Source organism: Castor canadensis, chromosome 17 (genome assembly GCF_047511655.1).
Source record: "Castor canadensis chromosome 17, mCasCan1.hap1v2, whole genome shotgun sequence".
Taxonomy (NCBI): Eukaryota; Metazoa; Chordata; class Mammalia; order Rodentia; family Castoridae; genus Castor; species Castor canadensis.
This window is the reverse complement of record NC_133402.1, coordinates 46,206,059-46,229,486: the sequence shown is the minus strand read 5'-3', so window position 1 is coordinate 46,229,486 and position 23,428 is coordinate 46,206,059. Positions and strand designations below refer to the sequence as shown.

Here is a 23,428-nt window from a genome sequence, read left to right as displayed (position 1 = left end):
ATAGCCTGCCACAACTCACCCAATATGTAACAGATAGTTGGAGTAGCTTGATAACCACTAAGGAAACTGAGTCATACTGAAGAACCTCCTGAAAAATTTCCCTGGGCCAAGATAGTTTCACTGGAGAATTCTACCAAATGTTTAAAGAATTACCACTAACTCTACATGATCACTTCCAGAAAGGAGAAGAGGGAAGGAACCTCTACCAACTCATTCTGAAGCCACTATTCCCCTCATTTCAAAACCAGACAAAGGTATCACAAGAACAGAAAACTACAGACAAGGTCCCTGTGAGCACTGATGCAAGAATTACCAACAAAACATCAGCAAATAGAACTGAGCAAAATATAAAAAGACTTACACACTATAGTCAAGTGCAGCTTATTCTAAGGATGCAAGGCTAATTCAATATTCAAATGTATATATATTTGGTACTGGGGACTGAACCCAGATAGGCATATGCTCTACCACTTTAGCTATGCCCCGAATCCTTTTGTTTCTTTATTCTGTTTTTGAGACAGGGTCATCTACCTTTTGCCCTGGCTGGCCTTGAATGTACAATCCTCTTGCTTCCACCTCTGGGATAGCTGAAATTACAGGGGTGTACCACCATGCCCAGCCTGAATTCATTCTTAATGGCAACAGACCAAATGCTTTCATACTAAGATTGGCAGTGGAAGGGTGTCTACTCTCACCACTACTATTCTAGTACCATTCCAATGGTACTAGAAGTTTTATCTAGTGCAACAAAACAAGAAAAGACAAGGAATGTGGATGAGAAAGGAAGAAATGAAACTATCCCTAACATAAATAGTATGATGATCTTTGCAGAAAATCTATAAAATAAAAAACTCACGACTAGTAAGTGCTTTGTGAAATTGAAGAATACAGATGAACATAAAAAATTCAACTGTATTTGAATTTTATATTAGCAATGAACTCATAAAACTGCACTTAAAAACACAATACCATTTGTTAATTGCTTGAAAAATGAAGTCTGTAAATCTAACAAAATGTGTTTAAAAACTATATAAAATGTAAAAAGTACTGATGAGAAGAAACTTTAGAAGAACTAATAAATGAAGAAATACAGCTGTGTTATTGGATTCAATGATTCCAAACTTAGGAAAATTACAGAGAATTAGTAAGGGTTAGCAGGATTGCTCGTTGTGAGATCAATATGAAACCAAACAGAAAATTAAAATAAGTTTGTTTTTACTTTTTTTGGGGGGGGGGGTGGATGACTGGGGTTTGCACTTGCAAAACAGGTGCTCTACCATTTGAGCCACAAGTCCAGTCCATTTTGCTGTGGTTATTTTGAAGATGGGGTCAGCTCAGGCTGACCTCATCCATGATCCTCCTGATCTCAGTCTCCCAAATAGCTAGGATTACAGGCATGAGCAACTGGCACCCAGCTAATAAACAAGTTTCTTTAAAATGAAATACAAGACAGAGAGGGAGGGCAACAGGAAGAGGAAAGTAATTAAATAAGAAAATGGATGCAGAAGAGGAGGAGGGGCCAGGCTGGAGCATCTTCCCTCCTAGCTTATAATTAGCTGGTTAGTGCCAGGCTTTGAAATATCATTGTGTCCTCAAGAAATTTTTAAAAAGCAGTCATTTTTGCACTTTTAGCAGCCCTCCTGGTGACTATTTTCACAGCCCAAAGCTTTATTTATTTATTTATTTATCTTTTTAAAGGCAAGGTCTCACCATATATCAGCCCAGGTCAACCCTGAACTCATAATCTCCTGCCTCAGCCTGCCTAGTGCTGGCATTACAGGCCTACACCACCACACTCAGACCAGAGATTTTACTTCTAATTTTTTTACTGTGGTAAGATATGCATAAATCAAACTCATCATTCTAACCATTTTAAAGTGTATGGTTCGGTGATGTTAAGTACATTCTTATTGTGCAACTATCACCATCATCCATCCCCAGAAGGCTATATATATATGTCTAATATTTCACAGTTAAAGGAAGTGATAAAAGTAATTCCTGTATTTGCACAAAAAAAAATACCTACTTTTTATTTATTTATTTAAGATTGGGTCTCGCTATGCAGTCAGGGCTGGCCTTCAACTCCTGGCTCAAGTGGCCCCCAGCCTTAGCCTCCCAAGTAGCAGGGGCTACAGGGGCATGTCATTATCCCTGACTTATTGCAAGTTTTTTTTTTTTTTTTTTGTGATACTGGGGCTTAAATTCAGGGCCTTCACCTTCAGCCACTCTACCCCTTTTTTTTTGTGGTGGGTTTTTTTGAGATAGGGTCTCATGAACTATTTGCCCAGGCTGGCTTCGAACCACAATCCTTCTGATCTCTTCCTCCAAAGTTGCTAGGATTACAGGCGTGAGCCACTGGTGCCTGGCTTAAATTTTGCTTTATTATTCACTTGTGCTCTATCCTCTGTCAGAAGGAACTGATGGTGGGCCTGTATTTTGATTCCTCCCTAATAAGCTCTGGGTGCATGACTATTCTTTTTTTTTTTTTTTTTTTCATGACTAGTCTTAAGATTCCTTTTTCTGAACAGAAAAACAAAATCACAAACCTACTGAGTGAGGAGGGAACCAGAAATCTGAGCTCTAACAAGCTCCCTTGCTGATTCTCATGCTGGTGAAACTGAGAACCAAAGGTATGAGCATACTCAAAAATAATCTTTGTTGGCCAGGCACATGGCTCACACCTGTAACCTTAACTACTCAGACATGGAGATGGAGGATCACAGTTTGAGGCCAGCACAGGGAAAGATTAGTGAGACCCTATCTCAACCAAGAAGCCAGGCATGCTGGTGCATGCCTGTAACCCCAGCTAGGAGAGAGGCATAGGTGGGAGGAGCTCGGTCTGAGGCCAGTCCTGGACAAAAACTCGAGACCCTATCTGAAAAATACCTAAAGCAAAAAGGACTGGGCTCAAGTGGTAGAGTGCGTTTTCTAGCAAGCACGACACCCTTAGTTCAAGCTACAGTACCACCAAAAAGAAATAATAATGATAATAACAGCTTGTTGTTTTCACAGATTAACAACTTCATCATCAAACCTTTCAGATATACACTTAAAGCTCACAAGTTCAAATGCACACATCTGTACCTGCCTGATGTACAAGACTAATCTGGAGGCTGACTCAATCATGGACAGAGAGAAGTTTTATACTCTAAGGCTTCCTCCCCACCCCCACCACTGGTTCTGGGGTTTGAAATCAGGAGCTCATGCATGCTAGGTAGGTGCTCTACCTCTTGAGTCACACCCCCAACCCTTTTTTGCGTTAGTTACTTTCAATAGAGTTTTCTGCTTTTTTGCTGAGCCAACCCTGGACAGCAATTCTGCCATCGCCTCCTAGATAGCCTGGATGACAGAAGTGCACAACTGCTTGTTGGCTAAAGTGAGGTCTCACTAACTTTTTGCCCAGGCTGACCTTGAACCTTGATTCTCCTGCCTCTGCCTCCTGAGTAGCTAGAACGACAGGCATGAGCCACCACGCCCAGCCTCTAATGAATTTAAAGAGTGGTCAAATCTCTCCCAGTAACCAGAAGCATTCCCTTGAAGAAGCTGTAGTTCAGAGGGGCAATAGACCATGCCTACCACGTGTTAAATGGCAAGACCCAAGAGCAAACTAAAGATCTTGGGCCCAGATCTTGGCCCTGAAAACACTCAACAAGTATTAAACGGGGAGGTTCCATCAACCACATGTCACCTTGATAGATATGACCTGCCTGGGCTGGCGACCACCAGGTGGGACCATGACAAAACAAACAACTTCCTTAAATCACTACATTTACTGAGCAGGCCCAGGAGCCAACCCCTCTTTTCCTTGTTTTTTGTTTGGTTTTTTTTGAGACAAAGTGTCACTATGTGGCTCTGGTTGACCTCAAACTTGCAATTCTCCTGCCTCAGCCTCCAAGTGCTGGGATTACAGGCATGTACCACAATGCCTCATGCCTTTTAGGGCTGAAGAGTCCAAGACTACCCTGGCCAAGGCGATGAAAACCACTGTCATGTTTTAGGCTGGCAAACACCAAGCTGAGCCAGCTCTCCAAGAGGTCAACTCCATGGGTGCCATCTGCAGGTAAGGAGTCATAGTCCCAAGTGCATTCTGAGCACTGACCTCTCTGCACTGGCACCAACCTTACTGTAGATAGGTAGATAGCCAAATTACTTCAGCTGAAACAAAACTGCCTAGCCTTTCCAATGTCCAGGGCCATCAAAGGAAATCCTGCAGGTATCAGCTTCATTTCCGAGTCCAGGGAGAACCAGCAATCCAGAGCCAGAAAAGTGCTTCACCTGTGAGGACTTGAAAGGGGGACAGGAGTCAAACACTGGAGAGCCTGCTACTCGTTGTCAAGGTAACCGCTCCCAGCTCTCAATGGGAAGCTTCCCAGCCATGTTTCCAGGTGCTCACTTGCCCTCAAGTTCTTTTTGTTTTAAGCCATTCTTTAAATTCTTTTAAAGCAAGAAAACACACTTAAAATATTCTTTCTATTATTCTGGAAGTCTCATTATTTCTTGTAATTTAATCTATCAGATGTCCAATCTTCAATGTAAATAAAGCATCACGATAGCAAGGGCCTTGGAGTCCTGGTTCTTCTCTCCGTAATCATATGAACCATGCTGTCTTTGCAGGCAGGAATGGTGCAGGGACTGTGTTTTGATGGAGAGAGGGCAGCAAATAAGCATGCGAAGGGCGGGGAAGGAAAATCTGAAGCAAAGGCCCTTCGAAAAGAAGTGCAGGGAAAGAAGCCACAGCAGGAGAGTCCTTCCCACATGGCACACCGTGCAGAGGCACACACTGGCACTCCATGACGTCATGCTGTTGCTAACTGCCTTATGTCTGATGACGGAATTACGCTTACAAGAAAGCATGCCAGCTGGGCACCTGTGGCTCACGCCTGTAATCCTAGCTACTCAGGAAACAGAGGTCAGGAGGACTGCGGTTCGAAGCCAGTCCAGGCAAATAGTTCAAGAGACCATATTTCAAAAAAACCCATCACAAAAAAGGACTAGTGGAGTGGCTCAAGGTGTAGGCTCTGAGTTCAAACCCCAGAACCACAAAACAAAAAGAAAGTAAGCCAGCAAGACAGACAGGAGCCGTCATATTTTAGTGACACATACTGAACTCTTTATAGATGAAATTATATCATGGAGAAAAACAGAAACAAAGACATCTGTGCTGATGCCATCCACCCTCCCTCAGTGGCCACCCTGCTTTACAGGCATAAGGGACTGTTGAACAAAACCTGAGTGAGCTCAGCACTGAAGTCCTGTCCCCATAAAACTGTGGCTAGAGGATGGCCCAGTGGCTCTGCAGAGGCTGGGTCCCCTCCACCAGTGACTTCTCATAGCCATGAACACCCACACTCTCCACCTCCTGACCACATGGCCTGCAGGAGGGTGAGGTCACATTTTGAGTTTGCTGCAGTGGAAAACGCCTTAGGATCAGTGATTCCTGTGTTTACCTGGTCTCAAAAATGCGCAGAGCAGTCAGCCTTATTACCAGGCACACAAGTGCAGAAGACCAAACACAGAAACACACAAACTCAGATGCCAGAATTAAAATCCAACCCAAGGTCTCTGCAAGGAAGAAATTCAAAAAATAGTCAACTCATGATGAGACTGCTGAAGAAAACAAGCAAGTCAAATATTCCAGTTCTGGAATATTTCCTCCTTGTTTTGGTTTAATTTTTCATTTCCAATGAAGGGGATTGTTCAGCAAGCACCAGAAACAAATCATAAAGCCCTCCTCTGACAAATTCCACAGATTCCCTTTGAATCTTATTAGGTTTGAACTTTTATTTTTCTTCTTACAGTTGTCTGATTTTGAAGGCAACTCCTAGGGGCAGCCCCCAATACAAGTGTCCAAATGATTCCTGATAAAACCATGCCCAAAGATATATTTCAGTTAACATTCACAGTCAAGCCTGGTCCAGAACCAGCTCAGATACCACAGCACCGGAAAGAAGGCAGAGACACATGCCTCAATGGGCCCCACCAACAAGAAGCTAACTGCCACTGTCACAAGAAACTCAAGGGTCGCCCCCTAGAACTAGTTCATGATCATCAAGTTATAACTGAACTGTAAGTACAGATCTTAAATGTCCCCAAAAGCTATTGTGTTAAAGCCCATGTGTTACTTCCCAGCATGGCACTACTGGGAGAATGTGCAACCTTTAAGAGGTGGGCCTAGTGGAAGGTTTCAGGTCATAGAGGAGGGTGTGCCCTCTTCCTTTTCTCGCTCCCATCCTGGCATGAGGCAACAGCTTTGCCATTCCACACGATCTGTGCCATGATGTGCTGACTTCCCACAGGCCCAACAGGGCCAATCAATCTTGGCTAAGCCTCCAACTCTTGGGCTAAAATAAACCTTTTCTCTTCATAAGTTGATCCTCTCAGGTATTCATTACAGTAATGGGAAGCTGGATAACACAAGTGCAGCCCACACCTTCTTCTCAGAATGGCTGTTGATTATTCCAGAAAGCAAGTGCCCCTCGAAGAAACACCCCCTCTTGCTTGCTCTCCCTCACTGCAGTGTGGAATTTCTTTTCCTCTTTCCTCTTCCCTCCACAGGTGCCCAGCTCCTCACATTCACCTTTTACTTTTTACTTTCCTTCTCCTCAGTGTGATACATGCTGTTTGGGAAATCACATCTGGAAAAATGGCCCAGGGTACTGTGCTCAGAGCATCATTTGATGACTATTCTGGCTCACCAGAAATGGATCAATTCCAGGAACGTACACTTGCTTTCAATCCAGAGAAGGAATCGCTTTCTAGAAGGAACATGAGAATGCAGCCCAGTTCTACAGGGCTTCTCACCCGGGAAGAAAGATGCTGTGACCCAGGTGGTAAAAGTTGGTTTTCTGTCTGGAGGAGCAAAAAGACATTACTGAGGCAGCTTGTTTTTAAAATACTTGGTTAGTTGTCAGCTAGCCATATACTGAATTGTCTGTTTTTTATGAGATTTTAGGACTACTGCTTGCAAAGGGTACAGATCTGCCTTGTCAATTAAATAACCTCCTCGCTTTGCTGTGGTGCATGCATCAAACACACTGTAAAGGTTTAATTAAAGAGACTTGTGGAGTTTGGGGCAAGAGGGCACCTGAACACATGCATCTAAACTTGTTTCTGTTTCTTCCATTAAAGCAACCAGCAGAATCTAAAGATGGGGGCCAGAGGCCTGGCTGCCCCAACAATGACACCATAGAATGTGCCTCCGACACAATGTCAAGGAATTTTAGCATAAGCCAAGGACCATAAGCCAAACGGCATCTCCCCTCTAGGAGCAGGCTGGTTTTGTGAAAAGCAGGGCTCTGGCACCCTTACTCAAAGGTGCAAGGTCAAGGGGACCATGGATGCTGGGAAGTCAGAAAGCTAACAAACTGGACACTGCTGGGAGGGTGGCTCGGCAACACTTCAAGCAGATCCCTAATCCAGACAAGCAAATGATACAGCAAATACAAAAGCTTCTGCTGCCCTCTCCCCCAGGTAGATGGACTGCTACACCACTTAGGAAACAGGGGAAACCCAAAGGTACCTACAAGATTCTGAAGCAAACAAGAACGCAGCATTCCAAAGTTATGAAAAAGTTTGGAAGCAAAAATAAATTGTCAAGAGCACCTCCTTGCATTCAAGAAAGTCTGTGAAGATAAAAATGACAGTAAAAGAAAAAGAACAAGAAAAAGCATCTGGCCATGATTTTATTTTTGAGGAAGAAAATAGGGACAGGGAGGTGTTATACATCTGTAATTCCAGCACCTAGGAGGCAGAGGCAGGAGGATCATGAGTTTCAGGCCAGCCTGCGCTGCATAGCAAGTCCTTGTCTAAAAACAAAGAGAAAGAAAGAAAAGAGAAACTGAGTAAGAGAAGGTAAAATAAATCTAAAACTATGACAAAATTAATATGTGTGTTTAAAAACTATACAAAGCAACATTAGTTCTAAATAAACAGAGTTTGAAAGCAAACACGAGTTCTCCAGAAGACAGAGAAAAACAGGGTGATCAAAATCACAAGAGCATGGTAACAACAAACAATAGTGAGCATTCTTGGCAACCCCAAAGAAAGCCCATCCATGGATCATAAATGTTCTTAGGAAATTAGGGCCAGAGGGTCCACACCAAAATACATGCCCCTGAAAATGGCAAATGGACAGGCTGAGGAAAATTCTGCGGCCTTGGACCTCTCCATGGAAACCCAGTGGATCTCCATGTGTGACTGAACTGCACAGAGCTATTACTACTTATACCCCACCCACAGGTGACCACACATGAACACTGGAGAAATCCCAGTCAGAGCTGTACTATAGCTAACAGTATGGTGCTGGTGCCAGTTTTGTGATTTTGATATTGTATTATGCAAATCTGTATAATTTGTACAGATTACTATCCTGCCAACTTCCTGGGAACCTGTAAGTATCATTAAAAAAATAGACTGGAGGTGTGGCTCAAGCATGAAGCCCTCAATTCAAACCACAGCCCCTCCACCAAAAAAAAATAGTAGATCGAGGTCTACTAGAGAGATTAGAAAGAAACCAGACAATGAATGAATTCCATGCACCAGCAACTTGCTGCTCATAGGCAATGTAGCAGAATCATGCTTAGTTATGAAAACAGTGTGCGGTGTCAGAGAACCCAAAGTAAGCAGTAAAATAAAACTTCAATGGAGTTGGGGGGCAGATACTGAGGGGTACAGATGAGAAGAAACTTTGTTGCCACATATTAAAATGAATTACAAGGAAATAGTAATTTAAAGCAGTTTAGTAATGACATACTAATGAATGGATCAAATGATCAGAAAGAGAACTTAGGGTCAAATGATAGTACAAAAGAACTTGGTCTAGAATAATGTGTCTTTTAAAATGACTAGAAGAGAAAGGACTACTTGAAAATTTAAAAACAGAAGCAATGGTGATTTACAAAAAGTAGTCATTCCTTATATCACATACTAAATATAAAACCACATAAGATGGAGAAGGAAATAAAATGTGTGTATCTTATCACAAAGAAGGCCTTCCCAGGTATATGTCTGTGTACTAATAATGTCCCACAAAATGCAAGGAGTATGACAGACCGAGGGAAAATATTTGAAACAAAGCAAAAATCATTAAGAAAAATCATTAAGCACTCCCTACCTATATGGCAAGAGACCTGATTAGGTCATTCTTACACACACTCAAAACTCAAACATTTATTAAACACATGAAAAAAAACAAAAAAACCCTCACTGACAATAAAAGAAATGTGAGTGAAACGACTGTATAAAAGCATGGGAGAGGAAATTGTGTAACCTTCACAGAGAGAAATTTGCAACCTGTCCTTGGCTTGTTTGAGAATTCATATTAAGTAATAGAACAAGTGTGTTAAGATTTCTGCTCCACGTGTGGAGGCTGAGCACAGCAGTGCGAGTTGGCCAGCAGATTGGCCCAGCCCTGCCAAATGGGTGACCAGCAATGAAATGATAATGATGAAAATACCCGCCTCTCAGAGCTTTCTAGGGGTCCAAAGAGATAATCATATAGTATCTTTATGGCACCTGGCCAAGGGCAGGGGTCAGCAACTATCGGTGGCCTGCACCATTGCACTACAGGTTCAAAAGCCCTTCTGTGACACACCTGCAGTCAAGTGGGTTTTTGAATAGTTTCTAATCTCTCTATCTAGGCAGGCCTGGGAAAGTACCTGGAAATTTCACTGTCCAATAGCAAAATATATGAATATTGACTCTCAGGGAGATAAACATCAGTTCAGGCCAGGGTTGCAGTCAAGTAAGTTATGAAAGGCTATTTCAGCATCACGCCAGTGGCTGGAAGGTATGTGAAAATGGTACAACGCTGCAGGATTTGATAAATGGGGGTTAATGTGACATGACAACAATAACTGAGGATGAGGATATGAAAGAAGCCGTAAGAAGGCTTCCTGAGAACCTTTATAATGACAGGGTGTTTGTATCAAGAGAGCACTGGACCTGACCAGGGGCATCAGATCTCACCTAAAGAGCAGTGGACAAAATATTTGGAGGATAAATTCTACCTTGAACCATATTTGAAAGAAGTTACTCAGGAACGAAAAGAGAGAAGAATGGGCAAAGTAATCACGTAGCTGAAATGTGTGGCAGCAGCTGGACTTAAAGTTATTTTGATGAAGTTGATTAAACCTGAAACACACAATTTAAGATTTAGTCTGCACACATATTACTTTAAATTAATTCTATTATAATTAAGAAAAATAAATCATGAAAAACTTTCATTTGTCAGAGTTTTCTGGATTTCGGCTTTGCACAAGAGGGACTGATAACCTGTATTTTAACAGAGAAACATTAAAACCTATCTGAATGTACAATAGTAAGAGATAAGAGTCATAAAAAGGGAAATTATACAGCTATAAAATGAAGTTTTCAAAGAATATGCAATAAAATGTGAAGATGCTAATAAATACTAGGTACAAAAATAAGTAAGATTAAAAGAATAAATGCTTTATGGGGGCTGGGTCGTAGCTCAGTGGTAGGGCACTTGCCTCACATCCTCAAGGCCAGGGTTCCATCCCCACCATTAAGCTGAATTTTGTACAAGTAGGTCACACAGATGCTTACAACTTAGAAACATAATTTATATGCCCACACCAGGATATTACACTAGCCACACTGATTATCTTTTATACTTTCAGTGTTTTCTAACCTTCCACGATGAACAGGGAAACAAGCCAACAGTTATCAAGAAACAAGCCACTCACGTACGGCTGATGTTCTCTCCTGCACAGGAACGGGCGGGTCACCACTCTGGAGGGCTAACAAGTCCACGTTTGCCTGCAGGATACCAGCTACCTCTTCCCTGACAGCTCTGGGCACCACTCAGTTCTCTGTTACCAGCCTGTATTTCATCCTCCGCCAACAATTCCCCACTGGCACCTCAGGACAGCTTGACCCAGGCACCCAGAGCTTTCACACCTCTGCCAAGTGAGACAGTGAGACCCTGCCACTCAGTGGTAAAAGGGGCATTGATGGTGTGATTAGAACTTGACTCCCTCCATGCCTTTACATAATGAAGACACAAAAGAAAAAAAAAATCAAACCTCAAAGCCTGTTCGCATGCACTTGACTTTTATCTTTTTTCACCAGACCCATTAAATTTCAATCGTTTCTAGTGCTTCTCCTACGATAAGCAATGTGACCCCATCATTTTGTGGAGTAAGTGGAACACTAAGAGGGACTATGCATGGGAGGGGCCCTCCCTGGAGGGGACAAGCAACCTTCGATCCTACCCAGAAGGCCACTGTTCATTGTCTACAGAGTGGACCTTTAGCCAGAGCTCTGAAAGGCTCAGTTCCCAGGTGGTCTTCATGAACTCTTCCCAGGTTTGGAATTCTCCACTCGTTTTGGGATATAACAGTGAAAAAGGTCATATTCACAGAATCATTATGGCTGTTAATGAACCTTAATTCTAAACTTAAAACAAAACGTAAAAAAAGAAAGAAAAAAAAATCAACACTAATCACCTAAAGGACCAGTGGGTTGATATTTAATCATTCTAAGTAGATTCTGACCACCTTCTTAAACTATTGCTGAGAGCAAGTGAAACCCTTGAGCAGAGCTTTTGCCACACATAAATGATAGCCCACTATGAAGTTACATAGGAAGTTACCTCTCCTAGCTTAATTCCACAGAAAATTACTTGTTTTCAGGCAAATTATTCACTCAGGATTCTTTGATATTTGTGGAGTGCTAATCCTGCTCTCCTGTCTCCTTCTCTTCTCAGAACCCAAAGAAGACCAGGACCCCATCTTCCAAGCAATCAGACCCTTCATTAAAACCAAGACTCTCCAGTTGGGAGGCAGAGATAGGAGGATCATGGTTTGAGGCAACCCAGGCAAAAGTTACTAAGACGGTATCTCAAAAACAAGCCCACGCCTACAGTCCTAGCTAGGAGACAGAGATCAGGAGGATTGTGGATCAAAGCCAGCCCAGGTAAATAGTCCATGTGACCCTATCTCAAAAAACTCCAACACAAAACAGGGTTGGTGGAGTGGCTCAAGTGGTAGAGCACCTGCCTAGCAAGCACAACGCCCTGAGTTCAAACCCTAGTACTGCCAAAAAAAGAAAAAAATCAGGTGTAGTGGAGCACTCTTGTAATTCCAGCTACTCAGGAGGAGGTAGGAGGATCATGGTCTGAGGGTGGCCTGGGCAAAAGCATAAGAACCTGTCGAAAACCAAAACTATAAAAAGCAAAAGGACTAGGGCATGGCTGAAGTCATAGGGCATCTGCCTAGCAAGCGCAAAGCTCTGAGTTCAATCTTGAATACTGCTAAAAAAGAATTTTAAAAAACCCCAACTGCTAGGAAGAAGGGCTGACTTACCCGATCCCAGCTGAAACACAGGCCCAGGTGGTCAAGCTGGTTCTTCATGTGTTTAATGTTTCTGTAAAACAAGGGAAGCAAGTTTGATTTTGAGAAGGGTTAAAACCATAAATAAATTACACTCTGAGGATGTGGAGGGTAACTGAGGCAACACAGATTATCCTAAGGGGCTTCTGAGTGTTGTTTTGTCTCAACAAAAAAATTACTCACTAAGAATCAGTGAAAATACCAATATATTAGAAGACACCCATTATTTGGACATAACCCAGTAGAAATCACAATGGTCTTGGCTCTGAATGGCCTCTTCACCTGGCCATTCAGACAGACAACCCCTTTGAGCATGTACTTCTGGCTCCTCTCTATATCAAGATTCTGCACAGATTTAAGCCAAGCAAATACAATAGTGATCCAAAGGTGGATGTGGTGGTGCACACCTGTAATCCCAGCACTTGGGATACTGAGGAGGATTGTGTGGATTAAGAGTTTGAGGCCAGCTTGGGCTACATAGCAAGCATTGTTTCTAAATAAATAAATGGGATGAATGAATGAATGAAAGCAATTTAAAACAAAAATCTTAGCTGGGCACAGGTGGCTAACACTTGTAATCCTAGCTACTCAGGAGGCAGAGATCAGGGGGATCTCGGTTCGAGCCAGCTCAGGCAAATAGTTTAAGAGACCCTATCTCGAAAAAACCCATCACAAAAAAATAGGGCTAGTGGAGTGGCTCCATGTGAAGGCCCTGAGTTCAAGCCCCAGTATTGCAAAAAGAAAAGAAAAGAAAAGAAAAGAAAAGAAAAATATCAATGTTCAGGCTGGGAGTGTGGCTCAGTGGTAGAGTGCTTGCCTAGCATGTGTGAGGCCCTGGGTTCCACCCCCAATATCTCACACACACACAACCTTAATGTTCAAATTGTGACAATTCAAAAGAAATGAAACAGCTCTTTTCAATCAAAATCTAAGACCTAAAACTGTCCAACAATTGGGAAACTGGAAGAGAAATGTGCTAATCCATTTATAATACAATATGGAATAAAGAAAAATAATTGTTTCTTTCCTTTTCTTTCTTTTTTCTTTTTTTCCCCTTTTTTTACCCCCTCTATTTGGTGGTTGGGTCAAACCCAGGCCTGCGCATGCTTGGTGAGCATTCTACCTCTGAGCTACATACCCAGCCCTTTTTCTTCCTTCCTTTCTTTTTTTTTTTTCTTGAAGAAAAAGGATCAGGAACTGGAGGTAAGGCCTAAATGGTAGAGCACCTGCTTTGCAAGCACAAAGCGCTGAGTTCAAACTCCAGTCCTACCAAGTAAGAAAGAAAAAGGATGAATTCATTTTTACTGTAACCTCTTTTAGTTCAAGCAGACTAAAAAACATGAAAAACCAAGAAAAAGCCCTGTCTATGATTTCCGATTAGTTCATAATAGCTTATTTTTAATTCCAGGCCCTGTGTTAAACACTTTTCATAAAGTAATTGATCTTTATCCTGACTGAGGTTGGAACTATGACCATTCCACTTTTTGGTCTGATTAGTAAACCAAGCACAGACATGTCAAGTAATTTGCTCAAGATGACAAGCTAGCACAAAGGAAAGGCATGATTTGCATAGGAGGCCTGACCCAGGTGCCATCTTCCCCACAGCTATGGTCTAGTGGAGGGATAGCCAACATTCTGCAAAGAGCCGGATGAGGATGTTGTCAGCTTCTGTGAGCCATATGGAACCTGTCACAACCACCTGTTGTTTTGTGAAAGCGGCCAGGGATGGCACATTATTAAACGCATGTGACTGTGTTTCAATAAAACTTTATTCATGAGAACTGGCAGGGAATGACTTGGTCCATAGGCCAAGGTTTGCCAACCCCTTGTCTAGCCAACATCAAACTTATGCCATATTTGATCCATTTTATTTGAACCATCACTTCCTCCTTTCTTTCCATCACTTCCATTAATCTAGAATCAACCTTAACTGGGAAAGTGAAACCTAGGGATTAGGAAGAAAACATAACTGTGTGTAGTAGTAGAAGTGAGGCAGATGTGTTCCCAATGTCACCTGGGCAAGAGAGAGCAAAGGGAGGTGAGAGGCCCTGGAACTGCCTCTGCATCTCTGAGGGTAAGAAGGGGAGGATGCCAGGACCTTGTGAAAGGGACTGCTGTAGCAGGCTCAGAATGTTCTGCTGGATTCTGGTGTGAGGTGCTCATGACTTTATCAGGAGGGAGAGGGCTAGGAGGCATGGGGGACATGGAGAGGATGGAGAGAAAGCTGTGCCCAGCACTGAGTGGCTCTATGCTCCATGATGACTAAGTTCCCCTTGCTTGTGAATGATGAAAACAAAAAATTAATATTCAGAGAAAATTATAGTATCTTCGTTCGATATAGGTCAAACTATGGTCAAGAAGACAAAGCATTACAGAAATTTAACAAATGCAATTTTCTCCTTGTTTTTGTTCTCAAAGATGAAAGATTAAATGAAGAATAGCTTGGTAAGTAAAAAGCATCAAAATGAAAATATAAATGAATAAACTCCCTATATTGTCAGACAAGAAGGCAGCGTGTTAGCCAGGCAGGGTGGTACATGCCTGTAATCCTAGCAATCAGAGGATGAGACAGGAGGATGGAGAATTCAAGACCAACCTGGGCTACATAGTGAGACCCTGTCTTTAAAAAAAAAGATAAAAGGAGTAGAGCTTTTTTAAAAAGATGAACAACAATACATGTAATCCCACTTATTTCCTGGCAGGCTGCAGTGTTTTGCTTGCCTTGTTTTGTATTTCTCATGTATAAGCTAAAAAATTTTTCTAAAAAGGTTCTGTACACAAGTGTTTGAAGATGTGTGTAAACGCATACCTCTGGGTCCAGCTTTCTGGATGTAAATTCCTCTCTATGGCGGCATTTTCAGCAGGCAATCCAAATGCATCCCATCCCATGGGGTTGATGACCTAGCAAAGAGAAGACAGACATCAGTCGTGGCAAACTGCCAAAACCTGTGTGTTGCCCACCCCTGCTAATCTGCTTGCTCTCTCTCCATACACTGGGAGTTAGCTGGCTCCCTGTGACACAGGACAGAATTTAGGTGTATATCAAGGCGCCAACCACAGTCATCTCTGAGTAGCGTTTGCATGAGTACTTTACTTTCTTCTTGTCTGTATTGTCCGTAATGATCCCAAATTGTTTTCCTGAAATTATAAAATGTTTCTTTCAACTTCAAAAATATGTATATTTGAAATGTATAAGCTTTCAAAACATTCATGCATGTCAGAATTTTCTAATAAGCAGCATGCTGTCAATACGGCAGCCGGCAGCCACCCATGGCTATAAACATTTAAGCTTAATGAAGATTTGACAAAATAAAAAATTCAGTCAGTTCTCAGTCTGGCTAGCCAACTTCCAAGTGTGCAGTAGCCACAAGAAGCAGCTACTGAACCAGACAGAAGCCATTCACACTGTCACAGGACGTCCTACTGCACATGCTGCTTGAGTGCATCACATCTGATGACTGGGCTGGTGGCCTGGCTCTAGCACCTTCCCTGTTTTGTGCACATCCTTCAGCACCCTGCCAAGCTCAGCCAGCACCCCAGAGTCCAGCTCTTCTCCCTCTCTCTCCTTTAACTAGGGCAACACACTCTTTTGAAAGGTCTACATCCCACTTCATCCTGAGGTCCACTCCTTTCTTCCCTATAGTAAGGAAGAGAACCCCTATCCAAACAGCCAGATGTGGAAACTAACAGGAATTCACGTAAGAACACAGCAAAAATAAGCCTGCAAAGCCAGAGTAACTTTTGAAACTGGACATACATAAATTAATCCTTTGACCATCCCTATACAGCATTTACACTAATCTCTAAAATATCCTATATATTTTAATTAACCACAAGCCACTAGCTATGCTTTGGGTATAAGAAATAGTCCACAGTTTCCTCGACTTATCACCTGTAAAATGGAGATGATAATAGTAACTACTTTACCAGATCACTGTGGGGTTAAATGAGTTAATAGAAGGAAAGTGCGAGGTATAACGCTGGTCATTATTATTATTATTCCTAAAGATTACTGCTTGTAATCACTTCCACAAGAGCTTTCCATTCGCCAAAGATCTATAGATCTTAGAACTTGGAGATGCTCTTTTTTTCTTTAGTGGTACTAGGGTTGAACTCAGAGCCTCAAGCTTGATAAGCAGGCACTCTCCCACCTGACCCACACCTCCATTTTTGTGGCTATTTTTATGACAGGATCTTGCTTTAATGCCCAGGCTGGCCTTGGCCATGATCCTATTTGTATTTCGCCACGTAGCTGGGATGACAGGTGCGCACCACTGCACTCAACCATTAGTGAGATGGGGGTCTTGAGAACTTTTTGTCTGGACTGGCCTTGAACCTCAATGCTCCCGATCACCGCCTCCCAAGTAGCTAGGATTAGAGGTGGGAGCCACCATGCCCCACTTGAAGATGCTTTTGAGATCTATTTTCTACTTCATCCCCCTTATTTGACAGTGTAAGCCACAGGGGTCCAGCGAGAGTGAGTGCTGAGAAGCATTTACAGAGAGGCAAGGATGGGCCTGTGAGAAATTCTTTTCTCCAAATGGATGGCCAGCTATAGCTGAGCTGGCAGCCTCAGCAGCAAATTCTCCTAAACTAATTTACACGCCACATGCAGGAATGACGGATGAAGCATGGGCTGTGGCATCAGATGTATACAGAAGGCCAGGCAATCTGCTCATCAGGAAAGGCATCTGTTTTTTAAACTCTGTCCCCTACCTACCATTCTCAGAAAATGATTCCCAGCCACAAAGCCAGGGACACAGTTTCTCTCCCAGACAGATTTCTGAAGCATGCTTATGGGACTGTCTGGGGAGGTGAAAGAATTTCTAGAAAATAGCCCATTCTAGTGGACCTCCTGGCTGGGAACTGCTCTGTCAAGGGGTGGGGTTTTGTTTTGCTTTGCTTCACAATCATTCAGAGAACCTGAGCTCGTGTTCAAATGCTTCCTTGAGATAATGATGGACTAGTGCCACCTCGTCACCCACACGTATCAGAATGGGGCAGTTTCAGTTAGAGATAGGATTGCTTTCTTCTACAAGTAACTTCCTTTTTTTACTATAGAACTAATGCATACTTGCTGTAAACAATTTGGTAAATAGAAACATCTAGAAGAAAGTAAGATCCAACTATAATTCTACCTCTCACATACCCCCGTATGTTCTTAAGAATGAGGCAGGACACTGGAAGTTCTTATCCACACTGTGCAGATCATAGGTTCAGAGGGCCAGCCAGGAAATGGGCCTTGTTTGCAGTAAGAGACCCAACATTTCTTTCCAGCATAATCAATGGCTCCCGTCAGGGGTGCTGACTAAAAGCAGCCTAGCTGTTCCTGCCCCAGCTGGTTTGAGGTGGTCCATCAGCAGATGCACAGAAAGGGGCCTGTCTCTGACTGCCCTGGGCTGGGACACTGCCCTCCAGGAGACTTTGCTGTATTGGAGCTGGTGGTAGGTATGACTCCCTCACATCTCTCTAGAAGGGATTTGGGCTCAGTGAACAAACAGAGCTGTGGAGTCCTCAAACTTGCTGTTGCTCCAGGAGAGCGAGTTGCCCAGTCTTGGGAATCTGGGAAGCCCAGGATTTCCTGGGATGCGTCCCAAGCCATGACCTTCAATTCCTGCACCTCTACCCATTCTGAGGTCAATCCAAACAAAACCCTTTTCTTTTTTCTTCACTTGATGTTTTTCATCTACTAAGCTTTTTTTTGGCAGTACTGGGGTTTGAACTCAGGGTCTCACACTTGCTAGGCAGGAGCTTTACCATTTGAGCCAATCTGCCAGCACTTGATGTTTTTCAAATTATAAACATCATACAAGCTGGTTTTAACAAGTAAAACAATGCAATGATAAAGAAAGGCAAAGCTGATCCTCACCTGCACAGACAGTACATCCATGATGTAATCAGTAACACCAGCCTTTGCATCCTTCCACATCCTTCTCCTTCTCAAACATACATATGTAAACATATCAACACACATCTAGGGGTGTCTTTATTTTTATGGAACTAGAGCCTATTATATGCACTATTTTATGACCTGCTTTTGTCATTCAACAAACAGTACACCACAGACATCTGTACAAAATATGAAAGTACACAGTATGTATGTCTTTCTTTTTTAATTTGAACATTCCCTGAGCGGATCTAGTCTATGCAGTTTTAGTAACCCGAGGTCTCTTTGGCTCTTGTGAAATGTGGCAGACCCCCAGTATTTCACCCTGCCAAACAGCATCTCTCCTGGGAAACTGCTCCTTCTCCGACTTCTAACAGTCCTGGCATGGCATGGAGTGCCAATCAGAAAAACCTCTCCTGGCTACAGAGGAAGGCAGGGGCCTGGATCCTTCCCCAGGCCTGTTGGAGCTAGGCCAGGTGCTAGAGCAAGAGGGGACTGTCCTCCTTGGTCAGGAGTTACAGGGCTCTAGATGGTCCTGTCCCCACCTCATACTGATGTCTGAAAAGCAGAGTAGCAGCTGGAGAAAGGACACTGACGAGCTTCAAAGACTGGTCTCTGTCCTGCTGGGCCTGGCTCCTGCAACACTTCCTTCTGTCCTATGAGTTATGCCAGGATCTGTAAAAACAAACAAAACCTCCCTTTTTGCTAAAGCTGCCCTGAGCCGGGTTTCAGTCCCTGCAGCCAAAAAAGCCTGATTAAAACAAGCATCCTTCAGCTGATAGCTTTTTCTCGGATACTGCTTGATTCATCAGTGACAAGTGTTATCCCGTGCCTTCTACTGAACTTTCAGTTCTTTCCTTTTCTTTTTAATTTCCAAGACCTAATCTTCTTCTCCCTCACTCTCCACCCTGGGCTGGGAACAGGGAACAGGTGCTGGATTTCTTGAAAGTTCTGCAGTCCTTCCCGGGACCACACCTGAGCTCTGCTTCCAGCTGCACTGTAAATTCTCCCAGGGATGCTGGGTTGGCAGAATAACGTAACTGTTGTGTATCTGTTCCACAGAAAGGGGAAAATGGATAACTTAATTACCAAAATGGCAGTGAGTCAATGATTCCACCTATTAACATTCTGTTAGGGGCCATCCGTAATTTTAAATAAAGTCAATACAGAGACTGTCACAAAAAAAACAGTCTGGATTTATGTAATTCACTTATTCATTTCTATTTTTGTTTTTAGATGGAATTAACATGAAAAGATATTCTTAGCTTACATGTTATCCAAGCTGTCTATGCACAAAAAGTTAGAAAAAAACTTAAAGTTTCTAATATTTCAGATTTTTACTGAAAATCAACAAAAAGAAGACCAGAATAGACTGGAGAGGTCTTTCTGCTATGTGAAGAGTTCTTCCCACCTCGGGCCAGATCACTGGACCAAATGTGCACGTCTATGAGGTACCAACCCAGAAAGGTCCCCTTATTCCTACAGCCTGGGTTTGCCAGCGCCTCCATGACCAGGGGCGGAGCTCATTCCTGTGCTATGTGATGACTCACTCCTGTTAGGGGAAGAGGTAAGACATGAGCAAGACTCCAACACACTCAAGCTCATCCCTCGGGCAGCAGACTGATGATGTTGTCATGGGCCGTGTATGTGACACTGTGGCACATGCTTCCCTTGCCAGTCCCACTCATTGTTCAGATCAACTACCTCCACTCTAGGTCTAAGATGTTTAGAGGCAGAGCAAGTAGTTAGCATGCTGAAGGCATGGATTTGATTCCCAGCACTGCTAAAACAAACCGGATGCAGTTCTTGTCTTGATTTCTCTATGCCAAAAAGGTCCAAATCATTCATTTAAAGAACTTTATACTCTCCTTTTTGCCTTTAAAAATCTATTCCCTTCTTTCTAGTACCGTATATTCTTATATGGGCCCCTACCATGAGCCCACCTGATGGCCCTCAATTTTCTAGGAGTTAGCCTCTTGGATATGAGTACTTTCTGCAGCTTCAGGACATTTTTCCAGGTATTTGATTTATTTTTATATCTACCAGAGATATACTGTAAACTATACATTCTATCAATTTGGAACAATGGGAATCTGACACCATGGTGAGTGGCAGAAGAATAGAAGGATAATTTTAAAATAATAGATGTAAAAATATTCAGAGACTAATCAAAAAGTCCTAGTAGCTTAACTTGGAAATCTGCACAATAAACTTGCAAAGTCTGAAAAGCCAGCGTTTCCACCTAGCTCTTACAACACATCCTCTTAAGTATGAATCAGTACTGAGTGAGAAGCCACAGAGATAGAGATGGTGATGGCACCTAGCAATTCCAAACAGCAAGAGGTCAGCTGACACCACAGCTTGGGAAACGTGACTTAGGGATCAGCCATTTGCCACACAAGGCAAAGTGGGGATGGCTCCTGGTCAAGGAGTAGTGCAGGGACACCAGCAGGCTGCAAACCCCACCATGACGTGAGCTCAGGGCCAACTATGAAGATGAAGACCGGGCTGGGATTATAGGTAGTGCATACCTGTAAGACCGAGCATGAGGCCAGTCTAGCTAGATAGCAAGTCCCTGTCTCAAAAACCATGTCAAACCAAAAGGAACAGATGAAAGACAGGAGCTACTGGTGAGGGAGCAGCAAGCACAGGGATCAGAACCCCGCAAGTCAAACCAGAGCTGCCTGGGAGGTGAGGCTGGAGCTGGGGCTTGGCCCGCCTCTGTGGACCTAGCCACGTGAGCCCTGGTGTCAAATGATCAGCTGGCAGGTTGGAGGCAAGCAGACCAGAAAAAAGGATGCAAGGAGAACACAGCTCCCTGCAACAAAATTGGGACAAAGCTCTGGTGGGACAAACCCTGGGAAAGCCTGGAGAGACAGTGGGGGAAGGAATGGTCAAAGGGGGCTAGTCTTACTAGGTTGCATTTCTTTTTTCTTAAAAGTCAATGTGGAATTTTATGCTCAATTTAAAAATACTTTAAGAAAAAAAAAAAGAACAAGGAAAAGAACAGGAAGTAAAAGCAAGTACACTTCAAAGAGTTTAGAGGAGGATGGGAAGGGGGCTGAGGCTGCTGGTCCCCACCTTCCCAATGGACACAGGACAGGGCCAGCTGCTTCACCTCTCCAGCAATGGCCAGCTTCCCTGTGATCATAAAGCAAACTTGGTATTTGAAATCAACTCAGCTTCAAACTGACAGCAGCCATGGTTACTGCTTCTCAAAAAAAAGGCTATTTTCAGAGACTGTCGTGGCTTCTTTGGAGGAGGTTCAACCTTTCGATTTCCAAGAAAAGAGAAACAAGATTTAATCTTGTTTAGCAAGTGTAACAAGCCATTGTTATTACAGACTGGATATAAAAGTCAAGTGTCTACTTTAGAGCAAGCAAAACCAATGACAGACCCCAGGCCTGAAGCGGCAGCCCTCCTCTGAGGATGTGGATGGAGGGACATGACAGACAGACAAATCAGCCAGTTTCCAAGCACAGCCCTGGACCAGTAATTCATTCTTCCCTTCAAACGACATCTGCGAGGATAAGCCCTGGAAATCTACTCTTACTTTCTGATGCTCCAGAGATTTGAAAATTTGAAAACTAAATGCCACACGATGCCCTCTCTGGGTGCTTCATAAACACTTGTTGACTGACTGGCAAACTGAGAACCGACGAAACATACATTATGGTTCACTTGCTAGGAACTTCCCTCGCTTCCTGGTATTTGTGGGTAATTACATTATGATTATGCAGCTGCCAGACACAGAGCCTCAATTTTCCTCCTCCTCCTCCGCAATGAATAGCAAAAAGGCCCAAAGCAAAAAACTCTAACTTAGACAATGCCTGGTGGCTTTTTGCCTGGGACTAATTACTCCTAGCCCAACTCTGGGAGGGGACTTGGCACTTTGATGCTTCCGTCACCCCGGCTTCTGGACCAGAAGGTGCTGGGGAGAACAGCCGAGGTGGGAGGCGGGTAATTTTATTTTCCGACCATCTGTGCATACGACATATGAAAACACAACAAAACCACCCATTTGGAGCTTGGCTTTACATATGTCACCAGGCATTCTATGAGTTTAAAAAGAAAGCAACTGGCAGGGCAGCCTTTCCTGTTTACTGAAAGAGAAGAGCTTATCTCTGGCTTCAAATGGTCCCTGCCTAAACATGCAAATGCTGGCACTCCTTAATTATCACTATACTTATTTGGGGTTACGTTTGAAATTTAAAGGGTTTTCTCATCTCACACAAACACTGCAACAAATCTTGTGAGATGGATAAGGCAGGTCACCGGTGCTCCAACAAAAGCTGCCAACTTCTGATAGATTCACCACCCCCACACCCCCTTCCCTCCGCTTACACAGCCCACACCTACGTGCACATCCATGGCCAGGCCAGCGGCTTAAGACCCTAGCTTTCTTCTCACCTCAATGGGATCCATGTTTGAACATCCATTTTGGCTAGGCAGATGCTGCTCCATTCATGTAAGTGCTAAAACTGGAGGAAGATCTACGTCCTAACTATCTGACCTGCTTATTTACAACACAGATTCCCCTGCTCCATCTGTGCCTTTTGGAAAACACCACAAAGAATAAGGACCACTGCCACACACAGAGAAGCTTACAGAGCATCAGTGTTTGGGTGCCAAATTTGGTGGCAACAATGTCATGTTCTAGGCTCAAATGGAAAGGTCTACTGGTTTCCAAGGTTTATTTTCACCTCAAGGATAGTCTTAAAAAAGATTAGTCAGGTTAAGAATATTCTAGATCCTCTAGATTACCTTACATGGTAACCACCAGAACTATTCGCAAACATTTTGATTCTTTCCCATTCCAGCACACAATAGGAGTGTACTTCTTGTCATTGTTGTTGTTAATTGTTCCTTTGAGACAGGGACTCTCTATGCAGCCCAGGTTGGCCTAGAACTTGCTGTGATGCCACGCTGGCTCAAACTCAAGATTCTCCTGCCTCAGCCTCTGGGATGCTGGCAGCACAGGCATGCTTGACGCACCTGACTGGAATACACACTTCTTTACTTCTTGAGGTTGGACTTGCCCATGGCAGTGAAAGTGACCTGAGATTTAAGGGCCAGCCACAGAAATGGGGGAGGCACTGACTGAAGTAAGACCTGCCAACAGCCAGGTCCCTACCACTGGAACACAGCCCTCCTGCCAGACAGGTGACAAAGCAAGAAATAAGCTTTT

The 23,428-nt window shown here is 43.3% G+C and overlaps 1 protein-coding gene across 1 annotated transcript in view; it reads right to left on the bottom strand.

Moving 5' to 3' along the window:
* Lars2 (leucyl-tRNA synthetase 2, mitochondrial) overlaps nucleotides 1-23,428 on the bottom strand; it is a 136,218-nt gene that overhangs the window by 98,205 nt on the left and 14,585 nt on the right. Inside the window, exons 4-5 of the mRNA XM_074059886.1 lie at nucleotides 15,163-15,254; nucleotides 12,327-12,387 (exon numbers count right to left, since the gene is read on the bottom strand). Of these exons, the coding sequence (XP_073915987.1) occupies nucleotides 12,327-12,387; nucleotides 15,163-15,254 (153 nt within the window). The remainder of the gene's footprint in view (nucleotides 1-12,326; nucleotides 12,388-15,162; nucleotides 15,255-23,428) is intronic.